The sequence below is a fragment of the Phacochoerus africanus genome, chromosome 4, assembly GCF_016906955.1.
Source record: "Phacochoerus africanus isolate WHEZ1 chromosome 4, ROS_Pafr_v1, whole genome shotgun sequence".
Classification (NCBI taxonomy): Eukaryota; Metazoa; Chordata; class Mammalia; order Artiodactyla; family Suidae; genus Phacochoerus; species Phacochoerus africanus.
The window spans coordinates 98,037,996-98,062,928 of record NC_062547.1 but is presented as its reverse complement, the minus strand read 5'-3'; the positions used below and the strand labels follow the sequence as shown (position 1 = coordinate 98,062,928).

The 24,933-nt window shown below is 36.8% G+C and overlaps 1 protein-coding gene across 1 annotated transcript in view; it reads right to left on the bottom strand.

The window, feature by feature from the left end:
* ADGRV1 (adhesion G protein-coupled receptor V1) overlaps nucleotides 1-24,933 on the bottom strand; it is a 538,647-nt gene that overhangs the window by 271,379 nt on the left and 242,335 nt on the right. The window contains exons 79-83 of the mRNA XM_047778281.1: nucleotides 24,748-24,932; nucleotides 20,672-20,921; nucleotides 19,942-20,081; nucleotides 18,309-18,469; nucleotides 7,930-8,030 (exon numbers count right to left, since the gene is read on the bottom strand). Of these exons, the coding sequence (XP_047634237.1) occupies nucleotides 7,930-8,030; nucleotides 18,309-18,469; nucleotides 19,942-20,081; nucleotides 20,672-20,921; nucleotides 24,748-24,932 (837 nt within the window). The remainder of the gene's footprint in view (nucleotides 1-7,929; nucleotides 8,031-18,308; nucleotides 18,470-19,941; nucleotides 20,082-20,671; nucleotides 20,922-24,747; nucleotide 24,933) is intronic.

Genomic DNA, 24,933 nt, shown 5'->3' with positions numbered 1-24,933 from the left:
ACCGACATAAAAGCCTTTCTGGGACAGTATAGTGAGTGGTGTGACAACAGACATGATAGAGACAGATAATTTAAAAAGGGTGGGGCTGAAAAAAATCACTACTGCCCTCGCTGTTGATTTAAGAAAAGCTCCAGAAGAGAAAAGCAGTCTCCGTTCTCCTGAGGGCATTACAAAGGATTCTACTCAGAACAGAAACCACTGGGCCTCTAGCAGGCTTGTGGCAGAGGAGTCATCCTCACCTTTGGCCTTGTTTGAGCCCCAGGCCTTGAGCTTTTTGAACAGGACTCTTACCCTCTTAACGCTGCGAAGCAGGCATTCTTATTATTGTTTCCAATGATTTTTCGGATGCAACTCGGGGATATTACCCCATGTGTCCTAATTCCAAAACGGGGACTCTTCATCCTACACTCTCTATTTGTTACTTTTAAAGTTCTTTGGCGCTATCATTAAATATTCATAACAGCTTTTTTCTCAGATGCTGATTTTCCCTACTTCGGGAGATCAAAAGAAGTCTTTTAAAAGTCAAGGATAGTTTATGTTTTTGAGGCTGTAACAGAAGATTCCAAACTGGTATTTTCTGGTAAAGCCTGGATTTGCTTCACAATTTTTCCTAGTAACAAAAGCCATGTTGCAAACATGATAATGTCACTGTAGCCTCATTCAGAATATTACTCACTCTTTCTGTTGCTTTGCTACTTCAGCACTCGGGAAAGTTTGAATTTCCCAGTAGTGTGACCATGATACTATTTTCATATCCTCAGCGTTCACTTATTTTCAATTTAGTGAGTTTATGCTTGAGCTGAATTTTGAAAACTTGCTGAAAAAAAAAGAGCTGGATCTTATTATTAAAAGAATTTAAGAATAAAAAATTTGAAGCATAAAGAAAATGTGTTCTTAAGAAAAAAGCAAAAATAAAATATATTACTTCTCCTGAAATTCAATACATGGATCAATATTCAAGTCTTCCTCCATTTTAAATACCACTATCATCTTAATCCCTCAAAGCTCATACTTGTGAATAACAGTAATACTTTTGATTGCAGAATGGATTATAAAATTATTTGGTAATCACTAGTTACAAACTTCATGACTGACTGCAAGTTCACATGAAATTCAATAATAATAATAATACCAAAAAAAAAATAAAGTCGTCAAAGAAAGTTTAGATTCCAGAAATGGGGGAAAAGAAGAGCTCAAACCAGAGCTTTAACCTTTTCCTAGATGTAACATGATTAGGGTGGGCACGGAAGCAGAGAGTCACATGGCTTAGACACAAAAAATTTCAAAGTAATCAAAACATAATAAAAACATGGACAAAGATAAATTTATTTATTCCTATTATCCTTTCATCCAACTGCTCTAGAAAGTTCTATTTCAAGAAAAGAAAAATATCACTGAAGGGGAGTGGAATGGGAGAGAAGGAGAGCCACCCCTTTAGTGGGTGGCAGCTCGTGGCCCCAGGATCCAGATTCCCTTCAGCAAGCTTTTCTATCAGAGGCCTCAGGGCTGTTTCCCCTTCCTGTGCTCCCACAGCCCCCTTCTTTCCACACCAAGCTTCTCTCAGGTGTGGTCTGAAACAGCCTTCCTTTTCCTCTCTACCCACTGAACTCCCTAACCTCCTATGTCTTATTTTCATCATCTCTCTCCAAGGTTTCTGGTGACCTTGTTCTTGCCAAATTGAGGGGTTAATCTCCCACTGATTCTAATCTTTTTTTCCTTTCTTGGCCTCAGAAACTCTATAAGTTGCTTCTAATGATCTTTCTCATTCCACCTGGCAGAGTAATTAAAACACAGAGGTTTTGGAGCCAGACAGATGGGTTCGAGACCTTCCAGCTGTCACTTCTCTTAGTCCCATTTTTTCAATCTGTAAAATAGAGGTGATAAAAGTACCCATTTCATCTGATTGTTATAAGAAGTGAGTTAAGCAATGAATGTAAGTCACTTACAGTACCGTTCAGTGACATAAAGGAAATCTAAACCCCAGATGCCCCACACTGCATGTATCCCTCTCCATCTACGAAAACTTTTGGCCTTCTCTATTCAAGTCAAGTGACTGAATAGAAAAGGTTATGTACCTCTTTGGTGATAGAGTAAACCTCATTAATTCATGATTTATGAGTCAGTATACATGGTGGTTAAAGGCTACTTGCATTCAATTAACAGTTCTGTCACATATCACCACATGACCAAGTAACTTAAAATTCTTTATGCCTCAGTATTCTCAGCTGTAAAATAGGAAGAGTACTAGTACCAACTTCATATAAAGCTTAGTAGGTATTATATTACCTCTATTAGGTAAAATAAAATGTACAATGAGACCGTTGTATTTATTTAAATAGAAAAGTGAAACAGTGAGACTTTCATAGCCCAAAACAGTGTTTTTTATTAGTTTTTATTCCTTCCTTTGAATTCTCACTGCCACTACCACTGTCCACGATCACAACCCATCACAAGCTGACAGTAAAAGCTGCCTACCCTGCCTCTCATCTTCCAAAATCCAGCCTTTCTTCTGTTTTAATCCATTTTTTTTAAATTTGATTCCCAATTGCTAGATTAACCCTTTGGAACAATCCTTTCATACTGTGCCCTTCTAGACTAACTCCATTGGTGACTCCCACCATTTCTCAGACAATATACAACTACCTCACTTGCTGTCAGCTTATCTAGTTCTCTATGCTCAAGTGCAAACCCTACCTAAAAGGAACTCCCAGGGTCTCTATATCCTCCAGGTCTTTATTCTTGTTCTTGTCCTTGCCTAGAATATGCCACATCCTATTTCTTCAAGTCTTATCCATCTTTCAACAAATAAGTCAGATTCCATTCACTCCATAGAGCCTTTTCAAGCTGCCAGCTTACACAGAATGACCTAGTATACCAGAGAGGAGCAGACCTTCTGCATACAACCTAGTTCTGACCAATAGGTTCATTTTCAGACTATTATTTACAAAATTCATGTGTGCATATCTTGTCTGGTATTTTCCACTGCATGAGCTAAACACTGTACATATGGTAGATCAGGTGTAAGCAGGTGAGTTTGTAGATAATAATGATCCAGGTTTGGTGTTAAGTAGGGTTTGTTCAATTTTTTTATTTTAATTATACTAGTGGATGGTCTGTGGGCATTCAGAGTCATGAATGTGATAATACTTTGGCCATATTAATGAGCACACCTAAATTATAGTCAAACAGTTTAATAAGTTTAACTCAAAAGTCTATTCATACCTGTGTTCAGAATGCTCTTTATTCATGTGTCACCAATCTCTACATGAAGAAAAGGTACAGTTAAATACCACAAAACTGTTTTGTACTGAAAATAAAAGCCTTATGTACACAATGATATTAAAATGGGGACATTCACAAGCTCTTCATAGGAAAGAAAGAATTGGGTGGGGGTTGGGGGGGGAGCTGGCTGTACTTTCTCTCTAATGGTTTATGTCCAAATACAACACTAATAAGTTTTGCAAGTGTGAAATGCTATGAGAAAGACCAAAATAAAAGCCTCTTCTGTCCTCCCAATCATACCTTGTCTGAGAATCTTTTCATTGTAACCCAGGGGGAAAAAGAAAACCAGAGGGGAACAGCAGAAGTTTTCCCTTTAGGAAGGAAAACTAAATATTTAGGAGGGGTTTAAAGGCAATGATACTTTAAATGAAAGCTAAAATTTAATTAATGAAATTTCTTCAACCAAAATTTTTATAGTAAAGAAAATAGGTTAATACTATGGGTTTAGTAATAACAATAATAATAACATTAACAACAGCAACAGTAGTAGTAGCAATGACAAGCAGAAATGTACTTGGGTCATTACAGAGCTAACCTAATCTTTCAACAAGCAGGACCCAGAAACCCAACCAGACATAATGAATTTTAGCAAGATGCTTATATCCAACTTTAGGAAACACTTTCCCAATCCATTTATATCTGCACTAAATATAATCATAAATGTTGTACTGAATTATGACACTTTGTGCATCTCAAGTTCCCAACCTTCAAAGCAAGGTCCAATTTTGATCCTTGTATGTAAATTCCTAAATTCCTTTTTCCTTAATTAACAAAAACAGAAATAAGGATACCCTACTTATGAAGCAATTCACCAAAACTTCTAGCTAATGAAAAATCTGTTCCGATTAATAAGCATTTCACGATTTCTATCTTACTTTGCTTCAATCCATATATCTTTGCCTATTAGATATGTTTTTAGTCCCTACACACGGAATGACTTTCTTGAGCTGACAGTCTCAACAAAACAGTGCCATCTGCCAGGAGAGAAATCAGGTCCTGGAGCAGCCAGAAGTAATCAGCATTGAAGAGGTCACAGCTTCTGGCTTCAGTCACGTGCAGCCAATAATTCTGAGTCTCAGTGATGCTAGATATTCAGAGTTAAAATGATATAAACTGCAGATTAAAGCAGAATTTATTGGCAGGAGTATCTGAGCAGGATCCTACCTGGGAAACAAACGGATATTGCAAAATGACATCCCAAAACGTTACAGAATGAGGAAACTGGACAAGTCACTGGCTGTCCAACTTTTGCTGAATTCCAGAGAACAGTCCTCTGAATTTTAAGGCAATTTCCTCGTCCCTTCTTAAGGAGAAGGCCTATGAAAGCTAAAACTTCTGCACACCCAGCAGCCACCGAAAATTCATATTTAAGTATTTCAAATTCTCAGATATTCAGTGTCATTTCAGATATTTTTACATACTTTTTTTTCTAGACTACTTTGCTCTTCAGCTTCAGAAAATGTGCTTAAGTCATGCAAACAAACAAAAAAAGAGGAAAAAACCCCAAACATTTTCCTCAGGTTAAGTTTACTAATCAGAGTAAATGCAGTTGTGTCTTATCATAACATTTTCTATGAAGAAATTTCTGTTCTTTTTTTTTTAAGATTTGGAGAGTTGCTTTTCCAGACAGAACCCCAGAACTGAGAACCCTGAACTGCAAACTTGTCCTTTGTCCTAGTTGTTTACCAACCTTATCAGGGCACACATGGGTTGGTAATGTGATTCTAAGATAAAAATTCCAAAGATATAATTAGATGTTTTTCTGAGAAATATCACCCAATGCCATGAAAATTTGTTTGCTGTTTTTCACTTCATACTTGAAGATAATGGGCTCACAATTTCTTGCCATTTAATCATTTTCTTTTAGATAAGTGAGAAACATTAACTTGGCACTGAAGAAAATTACATACTTAAAAAATATAAACAATACTGAAAACACAGATCTTATCTCAAAACCTCTGAGGCATTTCAATAAGCATATTTTCTATAACAACACACTTTTTAAAGCTTATAACAACATAAATATCATGAAAATGTTATACCCCTGAATTTAACTACAAATGATAAATGATAGAAAGATCTATTCCAAACCAGTGATACACAAGCTTTCTTTCGGAGCCTGACAGACTCAGTTCAATTCTGAAGAAAGTAGATAAAAACAGAAAGGTAGAAAATCACAAATGCATACTTGCTAAGCTGAAGAAGAATACTTTCTAGCCCAGTGACAGGAGCACTGTGGAAACATCTCAAGTTTTCTACTGAACTCCATCTTTGCTAGAGACTAAAAAACTGGTTTTGAAAAAAACAAAAAAAAAAACCCAAAAATCTTTACTGCCACCTGCTGGTAGTTTATGGTCAATGGTTCTCAAAGATGCTTGAATGACATAAATTCCAGATTAAAGCAGGATCTTTTGCCTTTTAAAGCAAGAATATTAGATACAATACATATTTCTAGCTATAGACAAAGCCTAGCACACTTTCCTGATGATCACGGCCTCCCTCACTGACACATGGCCTGGAAAGGAAGTCAGAGACCATCACATTTCCATTCTTCCCTTTCCCACGAAAGTCACTCAGCTTAGTTCTAGGTCAGTAATAGAGATTTGAAACCAAATGGTCTTGGCAGATCTGTCCACAGAGTATTCACAACTCAAACGCTTGAGGTCAGCTAGAGAAATGTCATGCTCCTAGCCAAAAAACTACAGGCCAAACTATTTTTTAAGGCTTCTCGAGAGGAAACAAACTCAGTGTTGATGAAAGGATCCCAGATGAGAGATCCAAGATGAACTGGCAAGATTTTGTAACTGGAGATATAAACATGATTTTTAAATTCAGAAATGAAAGGGTGGGCCCAGGGTCCCGTGGGCAGCTTCATTTCTTTTTTTGGAGAGTCTAAGAATTTTAAAAACACTTTGCCAAACAATTTTAAGGGAAAAAAAATATTCTCTTTAACTTAGAAAATATTTAAAAATCCAAGCAGATAGGTAAAATATTGAGGAAACAGTACTTTTTGTCAACAACCTATCAACAATTCTTCCTGCCAAAAATAATCTATGGAAGTTATTGTTTGTTATTTCATGTCCCAAGTCATACCTTATAGGATTTTTCATGCCACACTGCTTCATTTATTCTAAAAATATACTGAAAAACATGGATTTGACTAACCATTTTCTCCAAAATTAATGTTAAGTGCAATGTGAATCAGAAGTCCCAAGATATAAATTCTGAGTCTTTTTTTCACATCCCTAGACATGAGCAAATTTGTCTGCTAGGACACTGAAGAGTTGTCTGTAATTCTATGGTTCTATAATTAAGACTTGTACAAACTCTGCTGCCAAAAAATCACCAGAGTGGGTGGTGAATACAGCCAAGTAAACTCTAATTATGGAAGGCGGGTTTTCTACGATCTTAAATACAAGAAGCAAAGGCAAGATCAGACAGTGAAGATAGTTACCAAGGCAATATAAATAGCCTTGTCAAACTCAGTGTAAGCCCTCTTTGGTAACAGCTGTTACCTCTCATAGTTATAGGTACTTGAAAAGCACAATCTGAGATCTTCTACTTAGAATTCAGCACTTAATTGTTCCCTAAAAAACAGAGTTATAAGATCTACACATGTCATTTTCACTCCTGGGACCAAAAAAGGCAAGAGAAAGTCCAACGTCACAGATGATTTTCCATCCCATTATACTAGTGCCTCCACTAGTATTATTTTTAAAAAGTTCTATTTGGAGTTCAATAAAATGCTGTTAGCAAGCTAAAATGTGCACAAGTGTACAGCACAACACATTTATGTAAAGTGATTTTTCCTGTTTGCTTGTATAGACATCTTATGCCTCTCTCATTCTTAATCAACAACCTGCATGAACTTCTCATTCAAGTGCCACCCTACATATCACCTCGTCCATGAAGACTTCCTTGACTTTCACAGAAAAAAATACGTCCTCATTTTATTCACAGTCTATGTTTACCCTTATCCACTTACCACACAGCATTAGAGTGATTTTTATGTACATCTATTTACCTAGACTGTGAGTACGTTATAGACATAAAGGGCAGTTGATTTCATCTTTTGATCTGCCTTCTGGGCTTTAAACTGAATGCTTTAAAGTGCATGCTAATGAATGACTCAATATTTTTCACACTATTTCTTCTGCCATAGACACAATTCTTCAAAAAAGATTGTTCAACCAAACTGTGTTCTGTAATATTAACTGAAACAAAACATTATCCAGAGATCTTAAAGTATGTGTTATTTTAATGCCCCTCATATAAAGGATCTGTAACAATATATTTTATTTAAACAGATTAAATAAAAAATCTTAATATATACATACACATATTAGTAATATATTTCACATAGATGTGTTGATAATAGGATGCTTCATGGTAAGAAGCAGCCATTTTCTTATAAGTGGTAATATTAAGGTATTTTCTGTAGAAAAAAGTTCACGAAATATACTTTTTAGATCTGATACTCAGCTTTCCTCTTAACTGCTCTCCTTCCCCATCCTCTTCCACCTCAAAATTAAACAAGCTTATTTCAACTGAGCTGAAATTAAACTTTACTTACACATTCAGTTCAAGGATCACAGAGGAAAAAACACAAACATCTCATGAAAGTAGGAAATCCCAGAGCTCTCCTACCTGGGTACCTAAGCTGGCTGCCATCATGTGAGTCAGAAGTTTAGCCGCAAACATGGAATACCTGGCACAGAAGATGTGGGAAAGCACAGCCAGACAGAGACCTGCAGGAACAAAAAAGCCCATATGTGGTTTTACAATCCAGGAACAGGCAGGAGCACAGTGAAAATCTGTGGAAAAAGTAAGCATGTAAGGCCTGAAGCCGGCCTCTGCTGCAGAGCACAGCACCTCTGGAAACTGTCACATTGCAATTTTAATCTCCTCCACTTTACCAGACACATAGAATCATCGCACTTATCAATGAAACCCAAAGGGTAACTTTAAATTTCAAATATCTACTTGTTCAATGCCCTCCTAAAAAGAAGGCACAAATTAAGTAGATTAATAATTCTGTTAAGCTTTTGGTTTTCTGTTTCCATTAGACACATTTTACTGTTTAAAAGAATCAAATTCAATCTAATTTTCCAAGAGCCGGCAGCTTGGCTAAACAGAGATGTTAGGGAGATGAATAGGGTTTTTCGGACATAAAATTGTGAATGATGCTACCAAAACTCAGGTTTGGAAATTACCCCTTTTTATCTACCAGGAATAGTTATGTAATTACAACAGTGGTAATTATGAATTTTAAAGGCAACCTCATGCTCTGGGTGCCAAAGCCAAGAACAAAATGTGTTCTTTCCCCTTGAGATGCTTTTTAACCTAAACATCTACATTTTTAAATGGTATAGAAAAATGTATTCTTATTTTCTTTACATCTACTTGAATTCACCTACCTACACTACTTGAAGAGGAAGACTTGAATCTCAGCACTAAGCCATTAATCTTTTATTTGCAATATGCATTAATTTCTTTAAAGTTTTAGTGTATACATATTTTTAAAATATTTCCTACCTTTTAAAATTTAAATGTGCTGCATAAAGTAACCCCTTTGCTTTATCATTTAAGCCTTTATTCTGCTCTCATCCTTACACAGGGTTCTATTATCTAAGAATTATCAAAACAAAACAACTGGCTGGTGTATGCTGCTTTACCCTGTACTTTGCATGTATTATCTCATTTATTGACACCTTCCTGACAAACAAGAGACACTACATTTATTTAACATTTTGTTTCTTCATTATCTTTTCTGAAGCTATGGGACAAACTTCTCAAGTACACCACATGTTGGCCCAAGTGAACCAGGCATCTTTCAAATGCCCACATGGGGTCTGTGACTAGTTGTCAGGACAGAAATGCCTTCCATAAGTCCATCTGGGAAAAGCTTTCATTATGTTTAGGTTTGAAGAACAAAGACAGATTTCCACACAGGAAGTGAGGCTTTGCATTAGTCAAGGTTTTCAGCCTAGAAATTTGGCCAAGAAACCTGGAGTAATCCTTTCTTAGGAAGGCTGCCATAGAGTGTTCTAAGACAGGTGTGCAGGTCCTGGGGCTGCCTCCAAAATCCACCCACACAGGTACACAGTATAGCCAGGAACTGCAGCTTTAGTTAGGTAGCTTATAAACTACTGAAGCTGTTGCTCCAAACTCACTAATGTACCCTTTGGATTTCCTATGATGGTCAAAGCCACCCCAAACTGAAGGTTTAAGTTGAGTGGGGAGGGGGAGTGTGTGTGTGCGTGCGTGCGTGCGTGCATGCGTGTGTGTGTGTGTGTCTGTGAGATATACTGACTTAAGAGCAGGGCCTTGACTTATTTCATCACAGGCCACATAATCACAAACATGTGCATTGCTCTAAGTTTACTGCCATGGGATGGTAACTGTGAGGCAAGGGGATTAGTGTTTGAGGCAAAGGAAAAATACTCATGAGTCAACTGTTTTTTTCTAATTCACAAGAAGAGCTTATTCATAGCCTTTTTCCCCTACCTTGGTAATCCTCCATTATACTTCCATGTCATGACATAAATTGAGTACATTTAAACTTGATCAGATCAGGAATATTTAATTAAGTCTGTTAAGTTTCAATTAAAATGTTAGCATGACACCTGGTGGCAGTCCAGGATTCAAAGCCAGTGGCAAGAAAATGGGCTCGATTCTGTTAGTCTATAACAATAATGTATGATGGTTATCTAGATACATTTTTTTATTTAGAGAAAAAGAATGGGACTAAAACTCTCAAGCAGGCCATACCATAACCTCAACTGGACTTGGGAAAGATACTGAATACCTTAGATCTAAAGTAATAAATATTGCAGTTACCAAGTTCCTAGACACCATCTACCAAGTTTATCTTGTATTTTCTTATCTGATATTGAGTAGCTGTATTTAGCAAGCATACATAATTTAAATTTACTAGTCGGTTTTTAAAAAAAAATTGTAATTTTTTTTGGTTTAAATTCTCTTCATATATTAATCGCATGGTATAAAATTATAAATAAAAATTTTTTTAATAAAGTATAAAATTCCAGGCATTACCTAAAGGTATATTCTAAACAGTTTTTTAAAAATTAATTCCTTGGCAATTATGTAGAAAAATTTTGCTTACTTTTTTCCCTAGCACTATGTACATTACAGATTCAAATGGAAAAAAGCAATTAACTAGTTTACTAACAAAATGACTTTTCTATATGATTAGACAGTAAGAGGGAAGATAAGTTACCCTTAATAAGATCATAATATTGATAATCTTTGATTCAGATGAGAAAAACTCTAAAGGACAGTTAGATTCTTTTGCTGTTATCAAAGTGGACTGAAGATCTTTTCATCTATATAACATGTGAATGTTTATAGGTGTATACGCATATGTAATGCCTCTATGTGAATATACATATCCAGTAATCAACTCTATTGTTGGCATCCCTTAAGAGTGGGATATACTTTCCAAATTACTAAAGTTTATCCATCTACAAGCATAATAATAATATTTGATCCCGTGAAAATTTCTTTAAAATATTTATAAATTTTTATAGATTGTTCCATCCATGTATCTTTGTCTTTTCCGCAGATAAATCTAAAAACCAAATGATCCCAACATTATTATTAATGTTTTTTCTTTTCACAGCTAAACCTGCAGCATATAGAAGTTCCAGGGGTAGGGATCAAATCAGAACTGCAGGTGAGAGCTACGCCAGAGCCACAGCAACACTGGATCTGAGCCAGTTATGGCAATGCCGGATCCTTAACCCACTGGGCAAGGCCAGAGACTGAACCTCCATCCTCATGGATACTACATTAGGCTCTTAATTCACTAAGCCACACAGGAACTCTGATCTCTACATTATTAAATCAGTTATGCACTTGTTAGCTTAGGTTTGTTTCTCTTCTTCCACATAATGCTACCTGTAAATGTCACCTTTTCTACTTTTTGCTCATCTGTATTGATTCCCACATTTTTGCAACTCTCTGCTCAGCACAATGCCTCTTGATTACAGCTAGTAACAAGCTAAACACAGGGAAACAAAAGTTTTCTACGTTAAACACAAGTCAGAATGAGACATCTTATAGTACACAAGTTCTGTGTATTAGAGGGAAGGATTTACTCCAGAGGGCGAGGTGGCCAGAAAACCAGCCTCCAGGTAACCTGTGATGTTCAGTACAATGTCACTAACCACGCATGACTATTTAAATTTCAATTAATTCAAATCAAATGGAATTAAAAATCCAGACCCCAATCATACCAGCCATATTTTAAGGGCTCATTAACCAGATGCGGCAAGAAGCCACCATACTGAAGAAGAGTATAGAACATTTCCACCATCAAAGAAAGATCGACTGGGGAGTGTTGTGTAAGCAAGTGAGACTATGTTATCTCTCAAAATAATTTTCATTAAAAATGGCTAAAATGAGATGGTCTGGGACGTCAAAGTATGAACTTGACTTAACCAGCTATACATCTCATTATTGGAGGATGTCAGACCAACACCATACATTTGTTTATTAATTTAACAAAGAACTATTGGAAAACTACTATATGTCAGGGGCTGTGACAGGCAATGGAGACACAATGTTCAAAAGACAGTTTCTCACTGCTCTCCCATTGTTTCGGCTGTATCTTTTCCCAGACAGAGACTGTTTATGAAAGGCCACAGAATACAATTCTGGTCAAAGAGATGTGCGGGAAAAATGTATGGTGGTTTTCAGGAAAGTTTTCATTGCTCTTAAAACAGGATCCAAATAAGTGCCTTTCCCCTGGCAAGCCTGGACATAGCTGTGGGATGCTTAGAGCTGCTGCAGCCAGCTCAAGACTATATAGGGGAAAGGTGAAGAAAATAAAATAAAACCTCTGAGGAGAGCAAAGGAGAAAAATGAGACGAGCCTGGGCCTCTGATGATGCCATTGAGGTGCTGAGTTAATCAACCCTGGAACTAAATCTGTTTACTTAAGATATTTGACTTGTCTTATGTTACCTGCATCCAGGGTCACCTTAAACAATATGCCTTTATGGACATAGCTGGAGAGATCCACCATTCCTATGCCATGTCAGAATGAGACTGAGCTCTCTGGCATCTTTATCACCTGCAGTCATGCCTTCAAACTGTTTTTTTCTTTTTTTTTTAAGTTCTTACACATTTTTTTTTCCTATTCTTCCTGTAAATAACTCCCCATTTGATAGACTGAAACTGTTCTGATATGCCATCCTCATAATTAAAATAACTGTCTTAGGATAATGATTACTATGAATATGAATTTAATATCTTTGGAAGAATTTGACACAGAAATTTAGAAAATATACCATCTTTAAAAATAATTTAAAATGATAAAGGTTTTTTTTCTGGAAAAGCAATTTGAATATCAGCCTGTAAAATATAAAAGGTGCAACTAGAATATTCTTGCGGTCTGAAAAACCTGAACAAAAGAATAACCGTGCTTCAAATGATTTTGATTTATTTATCCTTAATCTTATTATTTAGCAATTTACAGATAATTATTTCCTGTTACTTACAGTAAACAATGATACTGTGTTGGCATTTACACACTTAGTAATCTGTAGAGCAAATAAAAATATGAGCCATTTGAAAGGGAAAGCTTTAGTTTGACTAAGGTGTTAAAAGATTTCTTTACCATAGGAGAACAAAAAGAAGAAATGAAACAAATGTGAGGTCCACGGTCTATCTCTAATCTCAGCTTAGAAGCACTTCAAAAAGAAGACTCACCTACAAATTCATGAAACATGACCTAGTTCACAAACTGATGTTAAAACTGAAATGGATTATGGAATGTTACAAGTCTCGTTAAGTTCATAAGGCCATACGATTTGTATTCAAAGACAAAATCAAGATGGTTCCAATCCAATGTCCACCTTGATAGACCAACATCAACCCAAGTCATGAGAAGCAGAATATGTCTCTTCAACATTATCCTCCAAATAGTAATAGCACCTCAAACTATGCTTAGGACCCTTAATAAGTAAACTACAAAATTACAGCATTATTGTCCAAAGTCATTCTAAGTTGTAGTTCTTCCAAGTCACCGCTGAGGTGAGTTCCATATGCCTTTATGTACACAGCAGGAGAGATCCACCATTCCTATGCCATGTCAGAATGAGACTGAGCTCTCTGGCATCTTTATCACCTGCAGTCATCCCTTCAAACTGTTTTTATACTGATGTGTACAGTTATTTACTTGTCCTCTCTTTTTAACTTTTTTAGCTTCAAGGGATAACCTTGGCTTAATTTCTTGGAATTTGATAAACTGGTTTACGATTTTAAAAGTCACAGGTATGTCCCCTAATCTTTTACCTTTTTAAATTGAGAATTACTAAACTTTTTGGCCTAGATGCCTATTTTACACACTTGGATCACTGTAGTTGTTCTGGTCTAGTATAGTAAGCAGCACTGTAAACTACTAGAATTGGAACATATTCACTGTGATCTACCCAGAATGAACCTATCTACAGAAAAGAAACAAACCTATGAACTTGGAGAACAGACTTGTGCTTGCCAAGGGGGAGGGGGAGGGAGGGGAATGGATTGGGCATTTGGGGTTAGTAGATCAAACTATTGTATTTGGAGTGGATAAGCAATGAGATCCTGCTGTACGTCACAGCAAACTATATCTAGTCACTTGTGATGTAACATGATGGAGGATAATGTAAGAGAAAGAATGTGTGTGTATATATATATACATATATATGTATGACTGGGTCACTTTGCTGTACATCAGAAATTGACAGAACACTGTAAATCAACTAAAATAGAAAAAATATAAAAAAAAGAATCTGAAAAATTAAATGAGTATAATACATAGATATACATATATATATAAAAAAAACACTGAATCACTTTGCTGTATACCTGAAACTATCTCAAGATTTTAAATTAACTATATACAATTCAATTAAAAATAAAAAACAGGTGAATAAATAAATAAATAGGTTTAATTCCTGTCTAATTATTTGTTACCTCATTTCATAAGAGTCAGACTGCTTCCAAATTCAGAGGGCTATGTGGGGTAGCCTGATCTAAATTAAAATATGTATGTAAGAAACAAAAAAGTCTCTTTAGCTCCTGGGGACCTTCAGAGAGATAGAATGCCATTCTCCCCAGAAGCTGAAACTGAACACAGAGAGGACTTTACATCTCCTGATCCACAGAATGTGCTACCCATGTCACAATATGTCATGGACAAACAGGAAAAAAACTCAGTATCTTCTCTAAGTAATAAAGGTAGGTAATATTTGTGTGTTGATTCTCAAATACATGAGCAAATCTCTGCATTCTTTTCAAGAGTGAGTTGCAAAAATATATATATTTGTTAACAATTCTTTCAGGAAATATATTGTAGTCCTGCTAGTCTAGAAAATACCAAGATAACATTTTCTCATTAGTTTTTTTTTTCATTTTTTTATTACTCAAATGAATTTACCACATCTGTAGTTGTATAATGATCATAACAATCTGATTTCACAGGATTTCCATCCCACAGCCTAAGCACATCCCCCCACCCCCAAAACTGTCTCCTCCAGAGACCATAAGTTTTTCAATGTCTGTGAGTCAGCATCTGTTCCGCAAAGAAGTTCCATCTGTCCTTTTTTCAGATTCCACATGTCAGTGAAAACATTGGATGTTGGTGTCTCATTGTATGGCTGACTTCACCAAGCATGATAGTTTCTAGGTCCATCCATGTTGCTAAAAATGCTGGTATTTTGTTCTTTTTGATAGCTGAGTAATATTCCATTGTGTATATGTACCTCATCTTCTGGATCCACTCCTCTGTCGATGGACATTTAGGTTGTTTCCATGTCTTGGCTATTGCAAATAGTGCTGCAATGAACATCAGAGTACATGCGTCTTTGCGAGTCATGGTTTTCTCTGGATAGATGCCCAGGAGTGGGATTGCTGGATCACATGGTAGTTCTATGTTTAGTTTTCTGAGGAATCTCCATACTGCTTTCCACAGTGGTTGCACCAATTGACAATCGCACCAACAGTGTACTAGGGTTCCATTTTCTCCACACCCTCTCTAGCACTTATTGTTTGTAGACTTTTGGATGATGGCCATTCTGGCTGGTGTAAGGTGGTAGCTCAGAGTGGTTTTGATTTGCATTTCTCTAATAATGAGTGACGCTGAACAACTTTTCATGTGTTTCTTGGCCATCTGTATGTCTTCTTTGGAGAACTGTCTGTTTAGATCTTCCGCCCATTTTTTGATGGGGTTGTTTGTTTTTTTGGTATGGAGCTGAAGAAGCTGTTTATAAATTTTGGAGGTTAATCCCTTGTCAGTCGATTCATTTGCAAAGATTTTCTCCCATTCTGTGGGTTGTCTTTTCGTTTTGTTTAGGGTCTCCTTTGCTGTGCAGAAACGTTGAAGTTTGAGTAGGTCCCATTTGTTTATTTTTCTTTTTATTGTCAATACTCTGATAGGTGGATCTGAGAAGATGTTGCTGTCGTTTATGTCAGAGAGTGTTTGGCCTATGTTTTCCTCTAGGAGTTTGACAGTGTCTGGTCTTATATCAAGGTCTTTAATCCACTTGGAGTTTATTTTTGTGTATGGTGTTGGAGTGGTCTAATATCATTCTTTTACATGTGGCTGTCCAGTTTTCCCAGCACCACTTATTGAACAAGCTGTCCTTTCTCCATTGTATAGTCTTGCTTCCTTTGTCATAGATTAGTTGGCTGTAAGTGCATGGGTTTAATTCTGGGCTTTCTATCCTATTCCACTGATCTATATGTCTGTCTTTGTGCCAGTACCATGCAGTTTTGATGACTGCTGCTTTGTAGTATAGTCTGAAGACTGGGAGCCTGATTCCTCCAGCTCCACTTTTCTTTTTCAGGATGTCTTTGGCTATTCTGGGTCTTTTGCACTTCCAAAAAAACTTTAAAATATTTTGTTCAAGTTCTGTGAAAAAGGTCCTTGGTAATTTGATATGGATTGCATTGAATCTGTAGATTGCCTTGGGAAGTATAGTCATTTTGATAATATTAACTCTTCCGATCCACGAGCATGGTATATCTTTCCATCTATTTGTGTCATCTTTGATTTCTTTCATCAGTGGCTTGTAGTTTTCAGAGTACAGGTCTTTTGTTTCTTTAGGTAGGTTTACTCTTAGGTATTTTATTCTTTTGGATGCGATGCTAAACGGGATTGCTTCCCTAATTTCCTTTTCTGCTTTTTCATTGTTAGTATGTAGAAATGCTATCGATTTCTGTGTATTGATTTTGTATCCTGCAACTTTGCCAAATTCGTGGATATGCTCTAACAGTTTTCTGGTAGAGTCTTTAGGATTCTCTAGGTATAGTATCATGTCATCTGCAAATAGCGATAGTTTTACTTCTTCCTTTCCAATTTGGATTCCTTTTATTTCTTTTACTTCTCTGATTGCTGTGGCTAGGACTTCCAGAACTATATTGAAGAGTAGTGGCGAGAGCAGACATCCTTGCCTTGTTCCTGATCTCAGCGGGAATTCTTTTAGCTTTTCACCATTGAGAATGATGTTTGCTGTGGGTTTGTCGTATATGGCCTTTATCACGTTGAGGTAGGTTCCCATTATGCCCACTTTCTGAAGGGTTTTTATCAGAAATGGGTGTTGGATTTTGTCAAAGGCTTTTTCCATGTCTATTGAGAGGATCATATGGTTTTTACTCTCTGTTTTGATGTTCAGTATTTAGAATAAGCAAGGGAATTTTGTGGGTCATATCAGCACTTATATTTATGTCTTTATGAAAATATATAAAGTGATACCTAGATTTTATTTCAGCATTTTATATTTGGTTTTATTTCATCAGTCTATGAAATTTCTGTAAATAGATTGCATCAAAGTGAAATAGGACGTCTCCATCTGATTTTGGAACCATACGTACCTAGAAGAATCTACTAAGCAACAAACTCATTCTTATGGAAGAGGTTATTAAGGATAAGAAAACATTAACTTTTGCTATTGAATCTAAGTTAGGTTCAGGATTAAAATGCATTAAGGAAAATGTTTAACTTTAGAAAATCAAATTTTAATGGAAATATTTTAACAACCAGGACAAGAAAAATAATTAATTCTATGCTTCTACCTCCACAAAATTTTTCTAATAAAGATTATTTGCACACCAAGTGAAAGACATCAATTTGATGATAATCACATCTATACACAAAACATCATTAAAGAGGAATGTCTGGATTAACATATCTACCACACTGTCAACACAATTTAAAATCATATATGGTGGATGGGGAAACTGAGGTGTTTGCCCCAGGTCCCCAGTGGCAGGACGAGGATTTGAACCAGGCAGTTTGGCTCCAGAGTTACTTGGTACCCAGTTCTTTGTATAGCATGTTGTTCCCCAGAAGCAGCAGTGAGGCTACAAGAGAGGACTCAGGACACAGAATGTGTGAGGGTGGGACAGAAATATAGGTTAAGGAACTCTCAGACTCCCAACCATAAAATCAAGTCAGCAAATGAGAATAATTCTACAATTCTTCCAAGTTAAGTTATAGGTAAATAGTTTGACAGACATTAATATAATACAAGTTCCTAATCCTGCCAGAAATGGGACCTAGATGTAAAAGACAATTTATTTTTTAACATGGTGGTTGAGCATATTCAGAGCTTCTAGATTACATAAAACAAATCAACCCACAGAGGAGGTTTATTTTTCTAATGAAAATATGCAATGCTTTGTTTATATTACCTCACACAATCCTGGCATTCTATTGCAGAACCTGCCTTCTAAATCACAATACTATCAACTAAACCCTTTCTTACTGTCTAGCTTCTATTCCACACTGTACTTTCTATTACTGATAAGTGGGAACTATGTCTTGCTCCTTATCCTCAGTCCAAAGTTGGTCCTCCATAAATAACTGTTGTATGAATTAATGAATAAGACCATGGGAAAGTTTATTTTCTCCCAATGCTAATGAATTACAGTAGGCCTGCATCTTGCATATATAAAAGAACTATAGGAAAGCAGATCATAAATATTGCAAATTATTGATTCAAAAATACTATAACTCACCTGAGATACATATAAATCCAGAACAGAAAAAAGCTTCATTGTATGAAGACAAATTGTCAGTCTGGGCGTAGACCGCATATAGGGACGTGTATGAACAGGCACATTCCACGTAGTCTGAAGTGTCCTCAACCACTTTGCAAAACTGACTGTCAGACAACCAGCTAGGGCAAAAACACAATCGTCACTACTCCTCTGTCATCAGTACTTAAGGCTTGTAAAGAAAAAATATCTTACTGAACCTAAGTGTTCTGTACTTGAGATTTAGGCAGACTGCATTTTCAAGAAGAAACACTAGAGGGAACATCTTGTCCAAGACATGACACATCAGATCCCACAAACATCTTAAGAAGCAGCCTAAATACTAACCAAACAGCAAGAGCATTCCCAATACCAAAGTTAGTCGTCTCAAAAGAGTAGTACCAGTCCTACCTAACCTAAAACAAACACATCCCAGGTATTCAATAGCAGGCACGCCTTCCTAGCATTCAAAGACATCAGAAGTTTAAAAGAGCCATCCAGTGTGTGGTGTCCGCCCTTCCTCATTTTTCACAACTCCTGTATTTTGAACCCCATAAATTACTTATGTGCTTTTCTAAGTTTCCTTCCTCATTGTTTTTGGATTTTGAGCCAGTTATATTGTATAAATGTTTCCCAAGGTTCCTCCAGGTGTTTCCTTCTATAAGGTTTGAGTTCTTGCACAAAAACTTTGTTGTGATAATAGCAAATACAGTGTCACGTGCCAGAACTTCTGAGCTTTCCCCAGTTGAGCCCCTTCCCTTCTAGCCTCTTGATCCCTTTAATTTTCCAAGGTTATAAGTCTTCTTAACCCCAACGGCAGAGTCCAGCTTGGCACATTCATTACTAATTATACATTGAGGAGCGTAGAGTATCTATATATTAGGTTAAGATCTGTCCTCAGACATTAGAAATTTCAATAGAAATTTATTTTTTCACAAAGAGACTACACAGAATTGTGGTATTTGGAAGATAGCTGGTTACCCAACTAATCTGTTGAACCTTTTCAGAATTCTAGTTTGTTTGACTGAAAATCAGCAATAAACATAATCTAGTGACCGATGTGAACCCTAAGCCCTCTAAGCCAGCCATGCATGACCCACAGCCCTGATGGAGCTCCGAATGAGCTAAGTGCTCAGAAACATGAGGTCTTGGGTCGTGGAGATTCAAAGATAGGATGGCTCTCTTCTTCCCATTCCCATGCGTGGCTTTAATCCCAAAATGTACCCACGTCATATGTGGACTAGAATTATAAATCCCTACTAATCTCTCTGAACATGGAGCATCAAGTCCTGAACCACAAGTCAGACAGCAAGAGTCCTTCCCTGCTCAGTAAATTAACTAATAACCATAGGAAGGTTATCTGAATTGAGCAGAACTCACATTAAGTCCCATGATAGAGTAATAATAAAAGGGTAAATAATGTGTTAAACACATGTTTAAATTGTTTGGCTGCATCTGCCACCTGTACAACGCTAGCCCATTTCCTATGCTGCTTTACCTCATTTATTGTAGAGGTTAATCTCCAGTCTAAAATCTCACCTACAAAAAACTGGGCTCAATGGTACTGGAATGGGGAAGGACCAAATTTGGATTTTAAAGAATTATTAACAAGTACCTCGCAGCAGCCTGATTCCAAAGGAGACACAAAGACGTCTGGGGAACAATTCTAGGCTCGGCAGCATAAATCCTGTACAGAACCTCATTGTTGTTGGTCAGGGCTTGTGAACTCTGACCTTTCACACTCAATGATAATACCTGTAATGCCAGAAAGAATAGAAAATTTAATATTTTCAAATTAATGTCATGGCTGAATCTCCCATTCTTAACTTTCCTTCATTTTTCTAGTCATGCTAGTCACTTGCTTACTATCACTATTAACAGTTAGCTTCCTTATGAATGCAGAGTGCATGGATGGTTTTTCCACTGCAAACATTCTACCTCCACTTCAGTTATGAGCAGACTCCAGCTGACTGTAATCACTTTTGTCATCAGACTTCAATCATAGTGGGATATACAATACGATACAGCATTAGTGAAAGCTATGTTTTTTCCACTTCGCCACATTTATATAGAGTAGATATATCTCATATATACACATATAAAAGAGAGAAAAAATATATATCATATATATATATATATTGCTTAATATAACACAAAGGAAATATTTTCAACTATTTTTGAGACTAAACATTCAATAATAGCTCATAAAGATGGGACATGTTTCATAATTAGCTCACCCTGTGAAGCACTTACCACAAATCTGATCAAGCAAAGTATTCTGAGGACTCTGTCTCCTAAGGAAAATATCAGATTCCAACCATGTAATTCTTCAAATGAGAGATTACCTTATTTTTCAGGGCATGAAGATTGTTTCCATTTATAAACCACTGCTGGCTGCTATACTCTGTAAATTGCACTAGTTCACACGTACTTTTCTCAGACATTACGTCTGCCTCTGGAACATCCAATAACCTCTCTGGAACTCGAATATAATCACCTTCTTTTCCTTCAAACTTGTGCCCATTGATTTGCTGAGGATACCAGTGAAGAGCCAGAATGGACAAATATGGGCAACTGTCAAGGATGGTTTTGCTTCTATGACAGAAAAGCAAAGATTCTGCTAAAATGGTACATGTTTGCATTTGTATGCTTACTTACATCTGTTAAGATTCATCACACTAGGGCTTTGTTCTTTATGTATAACCATGACACTACCTACCCAGAATCAGTAAGGAAAATGAATGTACTTTCGGTTCTTTTATGGTTGTTATGATTTTTTCGCACAGAAATTTTCTGCATCCTCTTGCCTGATCCCACTTATAACCTAAACATGGGTTTTTGAAAGCCATGATATCAGAAAGACTCAGTGGCTAAAAATGCCCTTTTCTGTGTGAGCTACATCAGCACTGCTGGAAAAGTTTGAGGGAAGAATGTATTACTAAGCTGAAACTCTCCAATTTATATTCAAGGATATCATAAACTTTATACATCTAAGACATGTTTTCATTGAGTTTACCTCATCCCTTTCAAACCCATCAGAGCATTTTGAATTTAATCATGTGACTGATAAAAAAGAAACAGCTCTGAACAGCAATCTTTATTCATTTAACAATTCTTTTTTGAACATTTCTTAGGCACAAGATCCTGTGCTTGGTGAAACTGCTTCCGAACCTCATTGTGTTTTGAAATCACTTTGAAGGATGTTTAAAAATAGAGGTTTCTAGATTACATCCCATTCTTACTAACTCAGAATCCTTGCCTGGGGTATGCTGGGGTTCTATAAGACTTTAACCAGTCCTCCAAAAAACCTATACATTTTTTTTCTCTGGACCCATCAGGTTTACAATGAAGAGACACAAAGATGAATCAGATATAAAACCGACCTGAAAAAATATGGAGAATATTAGGACATTAAAAAAAAGTTATGTATTAAACTTTAAAAGTTACATGGGCCACAAGAGATGCTGAGTATACATAATTATATCGTGGATAAAAAGACCCCTAACCTGGGAAATAAAGCTGAGAATTTTAAAAGGAAGATTTAAGAAAGAGAAGGAAAGGGAAAGGGCTTTTTTTCCCTTAACTATACACTGTCCAAAAAAACATTTAACTCTACCACATTTGAATCAGTACTTTTAAATATCTATCTTTAATCCAGCCATCGTCCAGGCTCTAGACCCCTGTGACCAGACTCCTATTAAAATACCTCAACATACACAGGCCACCCACACCTACTCAACAGTTTTATCAAAAACTCATCTCTTTATCTCCCCACCTAGCCTTCCACACCTTCACTGGTGACTCTGAGCTAAAAGCTGCTGCTGCAGATCTCCCCATCCCCTGACCAGGTATGATGTTGCTGAGACCAGGGACCCTACCTACCCCCTTCCCATCCCTCTGACATCTTCTGATGTTGAGCCCATCAGCTCCATTGTAGTCCCCATCACACTGGCATTCAGAGACCAATACAACATGTACAGTGACTCTATCCAGACATGACACAAGTGTGTCAAACTCCTGGCCCCTCTTACCTGACAAGGACTACATTCTCCCTGATACTTTAATCTCCTCTATCCATGCCCTCCCAATGACTTCACTTTCATCGATCCCCAAATCTGCTTTATACCCAGGCTTATGTGGGGTGGGGGGAGAGAATACACCTTAACATGCAGACTGGCATCACTGCAAATCCACAGTGACCAACCCAGTCAGACTAATCCACCTGACATTGTTTTTGCTTGGCTTTCAAATGACTGTTCTAGACATCATCTTTCTCCTTAATATCTCTATTCCCAAACCCTTCTTTCTCAATAGATACCTCTGAATACTGCTTAAGACAATGTATAAATAATGCCTATGAGAATGGTCAACATCTATAGAGTTTTCTGAGTAAAAAATAAAAACTAGTCTTGAGCACTCTCCTATTTTCTATTTTCAACTTGCCCCCATATGTTAATTCTATTACCTAATTATTTCAAGATACCATCCTCCTCATGTCCCTGCCTCAATTTCAACCTGCATCTTCTCTTACTTAAATAATTATCCCCTTTGTAGTCTTCCTATTTCCTTTTTTTTTTTTTTGTCTTTTTAGGGCTACACCTGCAGCACAGGGAGGATCCCAGGCTACGGAGCGAGTCAAAGCTATAGCCACTGGCCTATGCCAGAGCCACAGCAATATCAAATTTAAGCCATGTCTACGACCTACACCACAGAGCTCAAGGCAACACTGGATCCTTAACCCACTTAGCAAGGCCAGGGATTGGCCCTGTATCCTCATGGATGCTAGTCAGATTCGTTTGCACTGAGCCAAGACGGGAAATCCCTTATTTCTTGATTTACCTTATTCTTTAGTCTTTAATACTGTCCTCACATATGGCTCTAAAAGTCTGTCTGATTCACACACACAACCTAACTTATTCTATATTCAATCTTTAAAGGGTGATGATCTTCCCAGATACACCATGCTCTTCTTGCCTGACTGACATTATACATGCTTTTTCCTCTTCCTAAAAATCTCAGATGAAAAGGTAAGTCTACAAAGAGGATGCATGTGGCACAAAATGCACTGATACATTCATTCATTTTATTCACTCATCATACCATACCATCTACCATGACCAGACACTGTTCTAGGCCCTGGAAATACTTTAGGCAACAGGACAGAAAAGGTCATTTCTTTTGTGCATTTATACTCTCTTGCGTTCTCACCAGGACTTTGAGGGCACAGGCTATGGAAACCAACATTCACAGCAGGATAGATGGGTTAATCTAAGACTATCTCGATATCCTAGTGATCTTGCAGAAATATGGAAAAACAAACAGAAAGGATTAGGACCATGCAAAGCTATGAACTATTTGGCTTCACTGAACAACACTTTTAATCAGACATGTCCCATTAAAGAATAGTCACTGTTTTATAAATAACACATGTTACCCTTTTAAAATTGGGGGGTGGGAGTTTTTAATTTCTAGTCATGTTCTATCATCAGCCTTTTTTTTTTTTTTTTTTGGTCTTTTTGCCTTTTCTGGGGCCACTCCTGCGGCATATGGAGGTTCCCAGGCTAGGGGTCAAGTCAGAGCTGTAGCCACCAGCCTATGCGACAGCCACAGCAATGTGGGATCTGAGCCGAGTCTGCAACCTACACCACAGCTCAAGGCAACACCAGATTCTTAACCTACTGATCAAGGCCAGGGATCGAATCTACAACCTCTTGGTTCCTAGTCAGATTAGTTAACCACTGCGCCACAACGGTAACTCCTATCATCAGCCATTTATTAATCAAAGAGAATTAAAACATGTTGAGATCTTTGTATTACAGTGATCCAATTTATCTTATAAATGTAATTTAAAACACCAAGACTTCTGGAGAATATTAACACATAGTTACAAAATTAATCACATAGTTAATAATGAACATGAGCTATATTTTATTTTTTCCTTTTCCTCTTGCTTGCTTTCTGCCATGAAATTTCAGCCATGAAACAACTAGTCTGAAGTTCAGCAACTTTCAGTGAACTTCCTTCGAATGGATGAAACTGAACCAAAATTCCAGGGAGAAGCATAATTAACAGCACACAAAAAAATCTGTAAAGTTGGAATCACTTTCCTTTTTTAATTTTAGAATGTTATCTTATACCTTCTACTCCTTACATAAATAAGAGTAAGCAATAAGACTTTTTATATTTTTAAAGGACACTTCAAACCAAGAGGAATATACTATTGACGGTATAAATTAATTTTTCTTGATACAATTTCTATGTTTTCTTCAAATAATTAACTTAACTTGCCCATTAGGTACAATGCATTGAATGAATGTATAATCCTTAGTTACATCACCTAGGTCAATCTGCATTGCATATTACTTTGTAAACTGTGAAGGAATACATCTAAGGCACCACTATTATATTAAAAGATACTTACTTTTCACCAGGAGAGCCACAGGTAACATCAGTCAGTAGAGAAAAAGCAAAATTCTCAGTCACTTCAGTAAAGTGACTGAAACCCTTAGTGTCCTTGCGTTTTGGGTTGACAAGAGCACAGAGAATCTCATAGAAAAGACTTCGACTTTCAATACTTAGTGGTTGTTTTTTTCCTTCAATAGTTATC